At 40.6% G+C, this 16,769-nt stretch overlaps 2 protein-coding genes across 4 annotated transcripts in view; one reads left to right on the top strand and one right to left on the bottom strand.

The window, feature by feature from the left end:
• The window catches only part of ptk2bb (protein tyrosine kinase 2 beta, b), a 20,892-nt gene extending 16,914 nt beyond the window's left edge, over positions 1–3,978 (top strand). The window contains exons 27-31 of the mRNA XM_070542717.1: positions 1,253–1,277; positions 1,361–1,395; positions 1,482–1,616; positions 2,486–2,566; positions 2,641–3,978. Of these exons, the coding sequence (XP_070398818.1) occupies positions 1,253–1,277; positions 1,361–1,395; positions 1,482–1,616; positions 2,486–2,566; positions 2,641–2,856 (492 nt within the window). The 3' untranslated portion in view covers positions 2,857–3,978. The remainder of the gene's footprint in view (positions 1–1,252; positions 1,278–1,360; positions 1,396–1,481; positions 1,617–2,485; positions 2,567–2,640) is intronic.
• Positions 3,979–4,520: 542 nt separating this feature from the next.
• Positions 4,521–16,752, bottom strand: chrna2b (cholinergic receptor, nicotinic, alpha 2b (neuronal)). Of its 3 annotated transcripts, XM_015976902.3 has the most exons (6): positions 16,170–16,752; positions 11,392–11,543; positions 10,602–10,646; positions 10,400–10,509; positions 8,593–9,736; positions 4,521–5,238 (listed from the first exon to the last, which is right to left on the bottom strand). In XM_015976902.3, exons 1-6 carry the CDS (start codon positions 16,216–16,218, stop codon positions 5,113–5,115), a joined length of 1,626 nt encoding a protein of 541 aa, XP_015832388.1. In that variant the 5' UTR covers positions 16,219–16,752; the 3' UTR covers positions 4,521–5,112. The 3 variants fall into 3 exon arrangements, with proteins under 3 accessions (XP_015832388.1, XP_054603863.1, XP_054603864.1); XM_054747888.2 differs by lacking the exon at positions 11,392–11,543; XM_054747889.2 differs by lacking the exons at positions 10,602–10,646; positions 11,392–11,543; positions 16,170–16,752 and having other exon boundaries at positions 8,593–9,600; positions 9,681–9,736; positions 10,400–10,482.
• Positions 16,753–16,769: the final 17 nt, after the last annotated feature.

Below are 16,769 nucleotides of genomic sequence, written 5' to 3'. Positions count from 1 at the left end.
GGTTCTCAACTGTTTTCTGGTACTTGCCACCTCCCCAGTTTCCCCTCCTACCATTCGCCTGGAGCTCCTCACTTTAAAGGTGTGGAACACTGGAAAAAAACATTTTAATTATTATTTCTGGTTATAAATGATGTCTCTGGGTTTTTCATGCAGGCTGAACATGAAAATAGTCTCCTACACCTATCTCCTGCATTAGCTTCTGATGGAAGGTAGATGGTGAAACTGCAGGATTTCAAAAGCCTGACAGTGTGACATCTCACTGTCACTTAATATTTATGGACTCACCCATTTTGACTCACGACAGGGAAGGCTGCTGTTGGTTTCGCGTCCAGGAAACAGAAGAGCATGTCCACCACCACATGGCAGAACTCCTCCAGGATTGTGTTAATTGTGGAGATAAAACATAAACGTTGCAGCACAAACTGTCATTGGTAGAGTCTTGTTGCTGTTAGCCAATCACAGGAAAGACATCCAAATACATGGAAACAAGATTCCAAATCCTGTTGTTTGAAGCTCAACTCTAGTCTGGCACACTTCTACCTGAAATTGGTGCTCTGGAGTTTTTTTCCCAAGAGAACGAATTACAAGGCATCCGTTCCTTCTAGACACCACTGCAAATGTATTGATTGAACAAGTGAACCACACCTTTAAATTTAACCCACAAGAGGAAACATTATGGTCACAGCTGGATTACTGTCATGTTCATGTTGAGTTTAAAAAATGCACAAGGTCTAAGCATGTTGTTAGCATACCAATCTAACCACTTGCTAGCCACCGTTTTTATAGTAATGGATTTATTTTTCCTTTTCACCTTGAAGAACTGACCCATGGGCTCCGTTGACACGTTGCAACTTGAACAGCCCTGCTGTTATTTATTATTATTGTGGAGCTGTTGTCATTTTCAAATAGTTGATTTGAATGCTGCTGGATTGGAAATCTCCATCAAGCCTTCTCTTCACCAGCCGTTACTACGGTTTTTCCTCATTCCTGACTTCACGTCTTGTTGTCTTTTTCTGCCAGCTTTCATCATTTTCGCCAGGACCACCACAGTTTCGTCTATTAGTTCAGTGCACCTGTGTATTTATAGGCTACTTGGTCTATTGGCTTAAACAGGAAGCCTGTTGATTAGTGCTGCCACCTTGTGACTGGAGGCTGGCTTTGCATTCATGCATTAAAAAAAGACCCTATATAATAATGGGACGCGCCCACTAATTTAGAAGCAGTGTTTTAATTCTTTTTTGTTTCTTTGCAGCCACAAGAAGCCGATGGAGAGCTTGGTAAGTGCTTAATTTACAGAGTCACTTTCATCCCTGCTTCTTTTTTGCTATTCTGTTGTTTGATCCATCTTTCTGCCCTATAGCAGCCCCCGAGAAACCTCCACGACTAAAAGCACAGGTTGCCAATTTAATTTTGATTTTACGTTTTGGTCCAAGGATGTTTAGGACTTTAATTGTTCAAACTGATTTTTCTTTGCTTCCAAGGCTGCCCCCACCGCTGAGCTTGACCGCACTGACGACAAAGTCTATCAGTCCGTCATGGACTTGGTCAAAGTTGTTGTCCAGCTCAAGAATGACATCCCAGAGCTGCAGCCAGAACAATACATCACCACTGTCAAGGTACCCTGAGACAAATGTAAAGGATGGGTCGTTTACATCTTATTTATGAACCATAAAATGTGAGATTCCATAGAAACATGAAATACCAATCTGATGGATCTTTGATTATTTTAACCAGATCAGAACTTTTTATTGCAGGGATTAAGTGACACTTCTTATTAACTCCAAGGAAAGAGAGAGAGTCAGGTTTATAATAGTTAAGAAATTTATTTCTACACAATTTAAACAAGACTAACTTAAACACTCTGTGTACTGATGGACTAAGGTGGAGTGAGACGTGATGAATGATGATGGTGTGTGTGTGTGGAATGTTATTCAGAACCAGCGGATCCGGAGAAGCAGTTAGTTCTGAGTGGGAGTGAATGTTTCGCTCTAAACTTTAGTAGGAGATTTATAACACACATGAAACGCCATCTGTAGGTCTAGGTACCCAGGGGAAGCCTTCATTAGATCCAGAATGTCGAGATCCTCTTGGACCCTCCTTGGTACTGAAGCTGGTAGAAAAGCAGCGGTGCCGACCAAACTAGTCTTGGAATGCTTCCAGGTCACGACAGGTTATCACTGGCGTCTCCGAGACCCTGAAGGGGTCATGAGGTTCAGCTTTTATTCTGAAGGAACCGTTGTGGTCAGGTGTAACTTGCAACAGATTTTATCCAGCTTGTCGAGGTTCTTTTGGCTGAAGAGGAAGTCCGGATGGCCAGATCATGATCTTTAGGTCAAAAACAGGACATTCATGACGCTACACAAACAACCTGCCTTCCATTTCTACTTTATAGGTTGCTGCTGCTTTGTTGGCAATTCTAAAAAGCAAAGCCAAAGTCACTGAGTCAGGCAGCTGATTCATTTTTTGTATTGATCTCTGCCTGCAGTCAGTTGGGATGGCCTTAAGAGATCTGATTCACAGCGTGGACGATGTGTTGCCCACTTTGCACGACTCCATCAAGACTGAGGTACAGTACAAAGAATGAGCACAACCTGGAGTTCACGATCGTTCTTTCCTCTGACCCCGATGCCGCCTCCACAGATTGAAGGGACCCAGAAGCTGCTCAACAACGACATGGCAGAGCTGATCAGCAAAATGCGTCTGGCCCAACAGAACGCCATCACATCTCTGAAAGAGGAGTGCAAGAAGCAGATGCTGGCTGCCGCTCACACCCTGGCCATGGACAGCAAGAACATGCTGGATGCCGTGGACCAAGCCAGAGTCAGAGCCAATATGGCCAAACCCGCCGTTCCCTGAATGAACTGCCTTTTTATTATTTCTCAATGTCCGTCAGAGCAAAGTCTGCAAACGCAGACATTTATTTAGGTGATAAAACTGATCAGAATTCAATAAAACCCTAAATGTACACATGCATTCATGACTTGTTTCCAGTTAGGAAATTCATTTTCTGTAAATACTTGATGCATCTTGCAACAGTTTTAATATTTGGGAACAAAAGATACCAATTTAATAATAATAAATAAAGTAACAAAAATTTAGACTAAATAACCACTTTTGTTAAGTTGCTAAGAGTGAAATGTAATCTAGTTTTATTAATTCACCTACTTTTTATTCATAGAGTTTAGCTAATTGAAATAATTATCCAGAAAAGAGCCAGTGTTTTTATAATAATAAATGTTGTTATTTAATCACCTGTTTCTTAAATAACTTGATGCAACTGTTATCAGATTCGATTAAGAGCTAGAGGTCTGCAAAGACTATTTTCTTTGTTCTTAATTTAAAAAAGATTTTACTAGAGAGCTAAATAAATGACTTACTGGTCAATATCCAAGAGAGAAGATGTGAATAGTTCTAACAAACCCAGTTACTCTACAACATTTCAAATTTAATAAGTGTATCGTCGAATAGCACAAGACTTAAAATTTCAATGTTACTGTTGAATGTTGCATTCAACTCTAAATGATCTCATTCTAACTTTTGTCTTCTTTTCAAAGTTCGGCCTTCTCTATATTACAACAGTGTAATTACAAAGATTTATTCTAACAATATTTAATATTATAAGCTACTCAGATAAAAATTATTTCCACAAAACATAAAATTTGAAAAATATAAGCCTGGACTTTAGGCACTATTGTGGTTACTGAATTTATATCTGTTGGATTTAATTTAAAAACGTTAATATTAAAATCATTCAACATTTAAAAATGTCTTTATAATGGTTTTAAGACTGAATGAGCATGTCATACGAGCCATCTCAGAATATTAGATCTCCACAAATAATGTCTGCTTCAGTTATTTAAACACATTTAAGTCAGAGACAAGATTTTTCCATGAATATGTTTATTACGTTGTATATTCATTCAAAAATGAATGTAATTTTGGCAGCATTGCATTAAATAAATAAATCAATATGTCGGACACCTTTCTTACTGTATTCAGATTCAACTCCAGTGCTCACATCCTTATTATCAGGACATTTCTTAATAACAAGAAGCTGAACTACAACAGAAGAAAATGGTCAGTTGGTTTTTGACTGAATTAAAGCTGAGTTGTTTAGCTACACTGTAAAAAACTCAGTGTGTAATTTACTTAACCAGAATATGTCAACTGGTTCCACTAAATGTAAAGAGTAATGTACATTTACTTTCAACATAACCTATTAAAATGCACATTACTCTTTATATTTAAGCAACTAAGCTTAGTTGACATCATTTGGTGAAGTTAACTCAACAATTAATTTATTACAGTGTACACCAAACAATCCTGAGTTTATGAATGACTTCACGAGGAATTCAGCTGCCCTCGTTACCAGTAAATAAAATATTATTTAGATTATTTTAAGTTACATTTGTGAGGAGGGGGAAAAAACAGGAAAAGCAAAATGACCTCAGTATGATTACATCACCTGGTCTTATAAAACATGTATGAAAATTGTTCAACAAGTACTGTCAGATCAGGTGTACATTGCATATTGTTTAATAGTTTTGGTGTTTTGTAACAACAATTTCTGTAATGTTTAGTGACATTTGATCCAATTTTAACTGTCTTTGACATTTTAGAGCAACAATTTAAACAACACACGAGAAGGTCTGATGACAACATTTATGACAACATTAATGACATTCTTACATTATTTTGGTCCCAGAACTTGGTCAGCTACTGAATTTAGTCCTAGACGGGTACCACTCCAACTCGCATGCTTTACGAACAGGTTTTAGGGACAATATGAACAAAATCATTGTTCTGATTTTCAAACAGCAGCACACATAATTCCTTTATGAATGCTAACATGCTAACATTAGCATTCAGGACAACCACCACCTCCGTAACATCTCGTGTGAGTACATGTGAAATCTTAGCGCTACATAAAACAAACACCTGAAAATGAACTTTAAAAAGTTGTTGTGGGATGCACGTCTTCATCATCGGTAGTTTTGTAGGTGGTGATGTGTTTTATAGACTCTTTAGGCCACGGAGGTGGTACAGCTTTATCCAAACACGTTCCCGGTGTGGACGTTTCAGCTACATGTTTTAAACACTTTCGCACAGAGTTCAAATCATGCCAGCCAGCCATGGGGGCAGGAAGAGGCCTATAGTCCCAAGCAGGCACACTATGATGAACATCCATAGGAAGATGCGGTCAATCACCATGGCAACATACTTCCAGTCTTCCTTCACCTGTAGAGACGGGGGGGTGGGGGGGGGGGGTGTAAATACAAGTAAATCAACTGAGGTGTGTTATTTGAATTGATCAGATAAATGCTTGCTGTTCTGCAGCCTATAAATACACTTTTCACATGTTGTTATGTTGCAGATTAACGCTCCCTAATGGGACTTTCTACAAGCTGCTGGTGATGCATCATTTCATAAGAGCTAACTATCTTGGCTAGCAAAACAAGATCCAGCGCTGATTTAGGCACAAGTGATATATTTTACATAATACTATTTTATATTTCTCACTGGACCTCACCATCTGCAGTACTTAGATCCTCCACCAGAGGGAAGAAGACTTGTTTACAGGATTTTAAGGAAAACACTAAACCTGTTAAAGAGGTAGAGCTCCTAAATCTAAGAAATAAGCTAATAAATGATACTAAATTGGGTATTATTGTAGGGCTTTCTCTATCCATCCATTGTCTTCCACTTATCTGAGGTCGGGTCACGGGGGCAGCAGCCCCTCTGAGGCTCCTCTAAGGCGTTCTCTGGCCAGCCGAGAGACATAGTCCCTCCAGCATGTCCTAGGTCTTCCTTTAGATCTTCTCCTACTTGGACGTGCCCATAAAATCTCACCAGGAGGCATTCTAATCAGATGCCTGAGCCACCTCAAATGGGTCCTCTTGATGTGGAGGAGCAGCAGATCTACTCCGAGCCCCCCCCCCCCCCCCCCCCCCCTCCACCGAATGAACGAGCTTCTCACTTTACTCTAGATGTAAAGGGCTGGCTAGCGGCCAATTTCCTCAGGCTGAATGATTTAAAGACTGAGTCCATTGTCTTTGATACCCACAATCCTTCTGGCTTTCATTTAACTTTTGATGGTTTAAACCCTAAGCAGTGTGTAATAAGCCTCGGGGTAAAAATGGATGCCAACCTCTCAATGACTCCTCAGATCGACTCAGTGGTGAGGACTTGTTTTTATCAGTTACGCCGCTTAACTCGATTAAGACCGATCTTAAAGAGGAAGCACTTGGAATCAGTCATCCACGCTTTCGTCATCTCTCGCTTGGACTATGCTAACACATTATTAGTTGGAACTCCTGTCTCTGCCCGGAACCGGTTGCAGGTTGTCCAAAATGCCGCTGCTAGGTTTTTTAACAAACACAAGTCGACACAGCCATACAGGGCTGTTGCTAGCTATTTTGGTGCCCTAAGCACAAAGGCCTCCGTGGTGCCCCCCCCCCCACACACACACACACACACACACACACATACAGAAAAAACAACACAACGACACAGTATGTGCGAGCGCTTCGCCTTAACTTCTCTTAAATTCTCTTGTATGCACAAACTGCTTATTATTTTCCAAAAAGTAGGATTGATATTTAGTGTGCGTGTGTGTGTGTGTGTGTGTGTGTGTGTGTGGGGGGGGGGGTCATTTTGCCTTGGCCCCCAAAATGTCTTGAAACGGCCCTGGGTGTGTGACTGAGTTTTGAAGGTGATCTGAATTGTATCAGATGTATAAATATGACATGTGTGTAACTTATTGTTTTATACAGGTAAAAACGTGTAGTGGAGATAAATCTACCTACATTTTACTTTTCAACACTTTGTTTTGTTTTCTTGTTTTTATTGAACTATTTTCCTGTCCTGTCTGTGTCTCATCTTCCTGCATCTCCTCTAAACTCTCCAGAAAATCTGCTGCCTGGATTCTTACTTTTTCACCTCATCAGTTACTTTTGAGAAGATCAAAGATCTCCTGACCGCAAAGAGGAGTGCGCGTTTCAATGCTGCGTCAGTGAGGTGAAATCACCGCAGTGCAGGTGATGAGCTCCGCAGCACAGCGCTTCAGACACAAATAAGACAGAAAGTAGAGAACATGTGCGGACATGAACGATCGTGTGTTAATTTTGGTTGTGCCACTTCGAGAATGGACCGTGCGCTGGAAGCAGCTGCCTGGAGCGCTGCGCAACAACGCAGCACTGTGTCGCTGTCTGTGCTCTCTGCTCCAAAGAGTCCATAAATGATGTAATATAGTTAGAAAACTTTTTTCCAGCTCCCCTGGATGTGTAGGGTATCCAGCTCCCCCATAATATGATCCCTGCTCCTAGATGAAAAGCCGGACATTTTCATCAATACAAGAACCAGTCCGGACGTCCCGGACAGAGAGTGAAAAGTGGACACGGTCCATCTCCTTTCCTTGTTGTATTGTTTTCTCTCTGTAAACATGCTGTTAACTTGCTTTGCACATCTTCTAATTGAAATCTGTCTTTATCATATATATTATTTTTTTCATAAGCTTGCGTTTGGTGCCCTTTCCCCGGCGTGGTGCCCTACGCGCTGTGCGTGGTGTGCGTGTGCGGAGCGCCGGCGCTGCAGCCATATGACACCAGTCCTGAAACGTCTTCACTGGCTCCCCATCACATTTCGTGTGCGTTTTAAAATATTGATGTTTGTTTTTAAAGCCCTACACGACCTAGCTCCTCCTCATCTGTCCGACCTGCTGACTCCCTATGTGGCTACTCGTATGTTGAGGTCAGCTGACCATCTACTGCTTTGCATTCCCCGGATGTCCTACAAATCACGAGGTGAACGTGTGTTTGTCCATGCTGTCCCCATCCTCTGGAACTCACGGCCCATTACAGTTAGGCTGGCATCCTCTCTGCCTGTTTTTAAATCTCATTTAAAAACCTATTTTTATGACTTGGCTTTTAGACCGAGATTCATGTTATTGTGTTATGATTTTATAGTTTTTATTGTTGTGTTTTATCTTCTTATTGTTTTTACTTTTGTTTTAATTGGTCCTGCCTGTTCAGCACTTTGGCCAGCTCTCACGCTGTGTCTTAAATTGTGCTATAGAAGTAAAGTTGGTATGGTATGGTACCTCTGGGAGAGCCAAGACACCCTGCAGAGAAAACTCATTTTGGCCGGCTTGTATCTGATATCTAATTCTTTCAGTCACTATACACAGCTTGTGATCATATTAGGGTTGAAACGTAGATTGACCGCTAAATGAGAGCTTTGATGTCCGACACTCTTCATCACGATCGACCGGTACAGCGCCTCAGTCTAGTCACTATTATTGTCTAATTCGGTATAAATTATGGCAAAGGGGAGGATTGGAAAGTGTGTTTTCGCTTGTGTCTATGTCATTGGCGCTTCCAGGGGTAGGGCCACAGGGGCAGTGGCCCCTGCTGTAACCTTAAAGGCTCGCCCTGTCCTGTAAGTCCAAGTCCAAGCACCGGTGGTGCTAGAGAGCCAGCGTCGAATCTTGATCGCGCCATTCATCCGTCAGCCTCAGCACAATATCTCACTAATGTCTGGACAGATTTTAATTTAAGTGAATATTTTAAGGTGATTGGTTGATGTGGGACTCACACTAAAATCTGCATCCTCGGCTCTCAGGTGATCTGCGATGTAGTGGACCCCCTCTAGCGCCCGCATCACACTCGGTGACAGCTTGAAGTCCGACACCAAGTTGTCACCTTTAGCGCGGCGCTGAGTGGAATTAAACCTGCTTCCACCCGACTGTCTGTTGGCTCCCTCTTGCTGCTTCTGAGTTTGATTTAGCTGTGATGGAGGAGTCGACCCTGGGGGTCTTGGTGAGGGGGGACGGAAGGAAAAGTATGTTGTCAAAGTTCCCAACTCTAAATCCTCATAGCAGCTACGCTCTGGGTTTTCCAATCTGTTCCCATCTCTAAACCAGGTCGAGGAGGTGCTGATGCAGTTTGCAGATTTGTGCCCAGCTGCTCGGATCTGCCGCCGTTCCTCCGCAGCTTCCTGCTGCAGCAGCAGCAGCCTGCAGCGTCGTCCATCAGGCGCAGGCCGGCGCATGAACAGCCAGCGCGGGATCAAGTCCAGGAACACAGAGTGGACCCATCGGGGCATCTTATGAGTGCTGGGGGAGCGATGATGCACGTTTAACACAAACACAGTGATGACGATGGACAGAGTGACAAAAATCATAGTGAAGAGGAGGTACTCTCCGATGAGAGGTATGACGAGGGATGTGGACGGTATGATTTCTGTGATGAGCAGGAGGAAGACGGTGAGGGACAAGAGCACGGAAATACAAAGAGTGATCTTCTCGCCGCAGTCTGAGGGCAGGTAGAAAACCAGAACAGTCAGGCAGGAGATCAACAAACAAGGGATGATGAGGTTGATGGTGTAAAACAAAGGGAGCCTTCGAATGATGAAGAAGTAGGTGATGTCTGGGTAGATCTCGTGGCAGCAGTCGTATTTCTTCGTGTTGTACGTCCCCACGGCGTTGATGATGGCCCACTCGCCGCTCTCCCAGTAGTTGTTCAAGTCCACGTTGTTTTCAATCTGCTCCAGGTCAATCTTGGCCTTGTCGTAAGTCCAGGAGCCGAATTTCATTTTGCAATTCTGCTGATCGAAGGGGAAGAAGGTGACGTCGATGCTGCAGGAGCTCTTGTAAATGGCAGGAGGGACCCAGCGCACTTTACCTGTGTAGAACAGGTGGGCTTTGGTCATGTGAGTCACAGCGAATTCACCGTCAGCACTGGAGAAGAAGACACAATAGAAAAGTAACAGAAGGGAAACTATTTCAGTTAGAGAGGACAACAAATCAAGTCTAAGGAGAGACTTTTTATATTTATTCTGGGAACCATAAACGTGTCTAATGAAGCTTTTATCATTTCATCAGCCTCGCCTCTTTTCATTTCACCACCAGCCTAGAGAGACTCAATGGAGCAGAGCGCTGTAATCAACCTGCCTGATTTAATCTTCACCCTGCCATCAGGTGAGGGGTGGTGGGGTCAGATCCTCATATTTGTGTGTTTTAAACCTGATTTTAGACAAAATGAATGCATATATGAGAAATTTTAGGATTTTAGGAATTTTAACTGACAAAAACGACCAAAAGAAACCACGAAAAAGGGTCGAAATAAAGGTAAAAGATGCATTTTTAAACAATCTAGTTTGAGAAAAGACCATACACAAGATTTACTGTGTGTCACTAGGTGGCACCATCTTCCCAGTACATACCAGCTGCTTCTTAGACATCCATTTCAAAGAATTTTATTGAAAAAGTCCTGAAAAAATGTATTTAAAGTCATGTTTTTCACAATGTCATTAAAACATCAAATAAATAAATAAAAACAGTTAACGAGCAAACTAAAATAAAAAATGTATAAATTATGAGAACTTTATGACAATACCCTACTTGTTATAAAGGACGATGTCTGGGACCCAGATGAGCTCCGATGGAACTCTGATGGATGTCACGTTATCATAGTCAGATGGTCTCCAGCGAAGCTTGTAGTCATTCCACTCCTGGGAAACACAGACGACAGAGCACCGCCATGGTCATCACAGAAAAGAGATATAAAACCTAAAAAATCACCTTTGCTGCACGTTTATCTTACCTGTTTAAGCCACACGTTAGTTGTCATCATTTGGTTCTTTTCATCCTAAAAGACAAAGAGTTCAACAAGTAATTAAATGGAAACTATGTGAGAATTTAAGGCAAAAGAAATCTATTTGTGGGTGATTGAAAAATAAAAATGGCTAAATAAAAAGAGAAAAATATTTTTATTACAACACTTTGTTTTAAATTTAAATGGTGATATTTTTGAGAAAATATTAACCCTTTAAATGGCAGAACAACCATGCAGCATTTAGTCTCTATATTATTTTAAAGCATGAACTTAACTAAACTGAACACAACTATTAAACTAAAAAAAAAAACTAGAAATATATTGGGGGGAAAAGAATGATTACTGTAGTATTTTTTATTTAAAATTTGTTTTGTTCCTTCAATTAATTTACATCATTTTCTAACTCTTGTTTTAAATTAATAACTAATAATAAAACAGTTTTATTGCTTTTTAAATCTTATCTCTTTACATTTAAAGTATGACAACGCTACAAAAGCCTATACAGAAGATGATTAGGGTCACTTAAAAAGGAAAAGAATAAAAAATCTGACTTTATTTGCAGATTTCTGAATTTTTCCTCTAAAGTCAAAAAGGCAGAATTCTGAGAAGAAGAAAAAAAAAAATTTGAAAATGTGGGGAAAAAGACAGAATTTTTTTTCTGTTCAGTGGCCCTAATCCTCTTCCATGCATTTATGAGATTTCCATGGAATTAAGATATGTGTATAACATGTTGGTTATGTTTAGTTTCTTTGGTTTCATGTCAAACGCAAGAGCTCACCACATCAATGAGCTGTGCTATGGACAGTCCAAATTTGACAATGACGACATCAGAGATGTTCGGAACCGGTCTGGACCACTTGTTGTAACCAGAAAACAACGTCTTGAAGAGCTCATCTTCAGCGTGTGAGTGGGTCTTAACTTGACACAGAACTGTGGACAAAAATACGTTTATTTATAGATGATCCTCTTATTTCAATCAAACCTTCAAATAAGTATTCCGTTTTAAGGGATGATTCCGATCAACTGAGAGTTTTAGTGAAAATGAAACAAAGAGTTTGTAAGGATCGCATCAGTCTTCCCTTCTCCTTGACCTTTATAATCCTCCCTTAAACAGTTGTACATCTATGGTATGGAGGCATGAGTGAGAGCTGGGAACACGCTTTAAACATCTGAGACTTCTCTCTGGTAAGTCTTATCGACCGTTTCACATCTCAGCAAATCTTTTCATCTCTTGATCCAAGCTCCTCATGGGGTTGGCCTGATGAAATCTCTCAAGCTGAGCAGGTGAAGTCTGAGGAAGGATCTATTCTATCGTCATCATGACACAATTGTAGACATAAGATCCCTCAAAGTGATTATGATGTATATGTGTGGCTTGTTTAAAGGGATTCTTAATAGGTGATTTAGGCTGATTTGCATGCAGGTTTTCAGCACTCATCACACTGAGTTACACACATCATTACTCATATGTTTAGTTTAAGTGCACTGACTTCTCACTACTGCAGGGTGATTACTGCTGAGCTGTTGCAGTGGATGTGTAAAATAATTAACAGCTCTTTTCTTGAAAGAGTAGACTAAAACCAAACATGGTTTCTCAAGTCACACCCAGGCCTGATTACTCCCAATCACTCCCACAGAACATGTCTGATTATGTGACATGGGTTAAAGGATCTCAAAAAGCAACATCTCTACAGAAAACAAGAACAAAAGAACACAACACAACATCTAAATGATGGCAGGCCATGTTTAAAGTGGACTGCTATGCATCAGGATATATGTGGCCCATCCATCCATCCATCCATCCGTCCATCCATCCATCCATCCATCCACTTCTGCTTATACGGAGTCGGGTCGCTGGGGCAGTAGCCTCAGTGGAGAATCCCAGACTTCCCTCTCCCAGCCATTTGGGCCAGCTCCTCCGGGGCAATCCCAAGGCGTTCCCTGGCCAGGTGAGAGACATAGTCCCTCCAGCGTGTCCTGGGTCTACCTTTAGGTCTCCTCCCGGTTGGACGTGCCCGGAAAACCTCACCAGGGAGGCATCCTGACCAGATGCCTGAGCCACCTCAACTGGCTCCTCTCGATGTGGAGGAGCAACACTTTTAAATTTTACCTGTCAGCGTACCGGGACTTATTTCTAGCATATGATGTATACTGATAGTTTTTATAGTCCTTTATAGGGATGCACAATGCCACTTTTTCCAAACTGATACGATACCAATACTTGGATCTGAGTACTCGCCGATACCGATTACTGATACCAATACTACTACCACACAAAAAAATGCTATGAATCAGAATACAGGTTTTATTTTCTTCTCTGCTTTCAACAGGAAAAGACTGTAAGGTAGATAAAAAGTAAAATATATGAATAGAAATGATCAATAAACTAAAATGTTAGGTGAACAGAAATGACAAGTTACAGTGAAGCCACTTTCAAGCAACTGCACTGGTATCGGTTCCTGGTATCAGCTAACTTTTATCGATACCGGTATCGGCACCGATACAGGTATCAATATCGTATCGGTGTATCCCTAGTCCTTTATCAGTCAAAGTTTTCAAAATTTCCAAAATACATCTGACTGTCGTCAGGTCAACCCCCCCGTCAGGTCAGAGGTGCTCTTCCCCCACTCGAAAATCTTGTCTCTGATTGGCTAACAGCGATGCATCTCTACCACCGACTTCGTTTGCTTTGCAACGTTGATGTTTTATCTCCACAAATAAAAGCCTGAAGGAGTTCTGCCATGTTGTAGAGTTGCTAATGCTAACGGTTAGCTTCTACTAACCAAGACGTTCTCTGCTGTTTCCTGGATGCTAACCAACATCAACCTTCCCCGTCGTGAACCAATATGGGTGAGTACATTAATGCTAACTTACAGCGTGACATAGACCCACGTGACATTTCTATTCTGAGCGTTTCCCCACCTATTTTCTAACGCCAGCTTACGCCGGAAATAGGGGTAGAAGACTATTTTCACATTCAGCCTGCATGTAAAACTCAGAGTTATTGATGAATCTAAATAAAATGTAAAAAAAAGATTTCTTATTGAGCTTGCTCTGCTAACAACCCTCCAATGTGGTGGAACTAAACCATATTTTCCACACAGAGCCAGGTTGTTTCGGATAGCTTTTCTAATAAAATTTAATCAATAAATGAAATCTAAAATAAAATAAACAAAACCCACCAAATAAAGTGTTTAACATTCCTTATTTGTTTTATAAGCATCAAAACAAGAACACAAATATGATAATATGCTTAGATCATGTTTCACATCTTATTTGAAAAATATTTATACACTATTGAATTCATGCAACTCCGGTTCTTTACATTTAAAATATATTTTAAGTACATTTGCAGCACTAAAATCAGGATCCGTGTTAAGATGCCATTGGTCTTGAAGTAATATCCCACATGGTGTGCATCACTCTTTGATCATAAAGGGTAAAATGCAACCCAGTGAAGTGTGCCACCATCATGGACCCATCTAACAAGATCTTGAAATGGTAGCAATTGCTGTCATCAAGGCCACATCATTGCCTATCCATGGATGAGCTGTAGCTCAGTTTATTAAGCCTTTGTAACGTGTAAATGTAGATCAGTTCAAATAATAACTCAAAAGGGTTAAACTCTGCAAGAACAAATGCTAATTTGTACTTCGTGCTTAGCCAGGGGTGGGCGATAAGAAGATACTAGATTGTGATGAATAAGTGACATAAAGCTCATACTATACAGAAAATTATAAACAGCTGACAGTTGGATGCACTTCAAAGCAAGTAATAGAAATAGTGAATTTGTCATTTATTGTTCATTTCCTTCAAGGTCCACCCAGAGTTTATTTTTATTTATTTATTTATTTGCCATAGTAAATTTATTTCCATCAGGCAAACGAGGATGCACCAGAGGCTTTGTATACGCTGATAGGCGGGGTGGTGTACGTTCAGCTATCTGTGCATCTGGGAAAGACCAGATGTAGGGCTTGACAAAAGGCTCTCGGGCACCATACATCATATCCTCCTGCCAGTGCGGTCTTCAAACAAGATGACACCTCCCACAAACCAGCGTGCCGGGCTGAGAATGTTGGACCATGGCCAACCCTCTTGGCGAGGTATATAAAACACTGACCGGTTTGGAGGATGGAGTCAGCAGCTCCTCCAGCCAGAGGCGCTCTCGGTGATATTGGGCTGTCAAGTACTTAAAGTAAAATAAAAAAAAAATCCACTGAATAACAGCATGAAAACACTTTGCAAGGGAGGGAACGGCAAGGTTTTGGCATCAGAAATCTGCATCATAAAGTGAATCAGCTTGAAAGATGAACAATTGTTTATAAGCTACAAGGGCTCATGGTCATGCACATTGTTTATGTGTTTAGGAGTTACATCTATGTCAAACCTTCCTCTAAAGCACCTCAGAGCTCCAAATGAGACATTAAACATAGGAAAAGTGCAAAAACCATTACCTGGAACAATAAAAAGAAAACCAGGGGTGGGAATTTAACTCGTTAATTATGATTGATTAATTTATTAGAGAAAAAGAATGTAGAAAAGTCTAGCTTCAAAATTTATGCCCTATATTTCAAAACATTTCATCAAAGATGAAAAAATCTACATTTTTACTGTTATGTTTTCTAGTCGGTAGAAAACCTTCAGCAGAACTTCCCCTGAACTCTACACACCTTTATATACATTAGCAGTGCTCTGCTGCCACCTAGTGTACAGTTAAGTATATAACGTTTACAGTGATGCACGTCCATTTACACTTCATCAGCAACACATTGTTATACATCCTAACAAATCCCAGAACGGTTACCTTTATAATGAGACAAAACTAAACATAGACCTTGTGGTTACAGAAATATACTCATTAAATTATTAAAATGTGATTAATCAAGATTAATTTATCACAATGCCTCTAAATAATTAGATTAACTTTTTTAATCGAGTCCAAGCCCTAAAATATTTGTGGTAATTGGAAACATTTGGAAAGGTAAAAACTAGGTCAACAGGGAGTTGTTGCCTTAAATACTGTGGAAATAACAAAAAATAAGTTCAGGGTCTGTTAAAGAAACAAATGAGAGATAAGGAACATCTCAAATATGTATGTTTAACAGACTTTTAAAATAAATATGACTTTAAAATAAGTCAGGGGTGTTTTTAAACACACATCTTGGTCATGGAATATTTAAACATAATGTTTATCCCCAAATGGTAAAAAAAATAAATTACAGCTAAGTGGAAATTACACTGAAAAGCAACAAAATTCAGTGGCGACTGATCAGGAACAAGGGCTAAACTATCATTTTCCATGAGCAGATTTTTACTGTTTATTTGTTGCCATTTATTTTATTTTTCATTTTTTGTGGTTATTTTTGTCTTATTTGTTTTTGTGAAAGCCCTAGTCAACAACATCAACTTAAACAAAACAAAACAAAAGCATTTATTTTCCTAAATTCAATAAGTAAAAGCATAAAACATGAGCCATGTTGTCATTTAAGATGAAATACAAGGAAACCCCCAGTTTTTTTTTTATTTAGTTTTTTAACTAAAAGTAGAATTGTTTACCTGACTGAGTCAGAAATACAACCCAGAAGAACAAGTGGTGGAAAACCATTTTGCCCTTTAGGTCCAACAACTTCACCAGTGAGGAGCGCAGAGATGGTTCCTTCTGTCATCATCTTCACAGCTGGGAGGCATCTCAGGGCAAATTCACTGCGACTGTCACAAAAACTGGTGTTAAATCAGAGTTAAGGCATGCAAGCTTGTCTCCTCCTCCCCCGCCTCCTCCTCCAAAGCTCAGCATTGGTGAGGATCCCTTTTGTCACTGTCCGTCATGAAAATGGGGAAGATGCAGGCGATGGCAGCCATCAGTCATTGCTGAATCCAGGTTCACTCAGACACGTGGTCTAATGGAACAGCTCAGTCCCAAAACGAAGCATGTAATATAATCCAGGAGCCAAACCAGTGCGCCTTTTTACGCATGGATCCAAGTGCCCATATTGTTCTAATCCTCGTTTTCTTTAAATTGAAGTAAGAAATGATTGATTTTCCTGACAGGAGCAGGTGATCTGGACAGGAAGGTGCGTGGGTCCGAGTACGGATAGGACATCTCTGAGCACCTTTATCTGGATCCTGTTAAAGGTCCCTCCTCCTTTCCCCTCCCTC

The sequence above is a fragment of the Nothobranchius furzeri genome, chromosome 2 (assembly GCF_043380555.1).
Source record: "Nothobranchius furzeri strain GRZ-AD chromosome 2, NfurGRZ-RIMD1, whole genome shotgun sequence".
NCBI lineage: Eukaryota > Metazoa > Chordata > Actinopteri > Cyprinodontiformes > Nothobranchiidae > Nothobranchius > Nothobranchius furzeri.
Note: the sequence above shows the minus strand (reverse complement) of the source record. Positions and strands in the feature narration are given on the sequence as shown.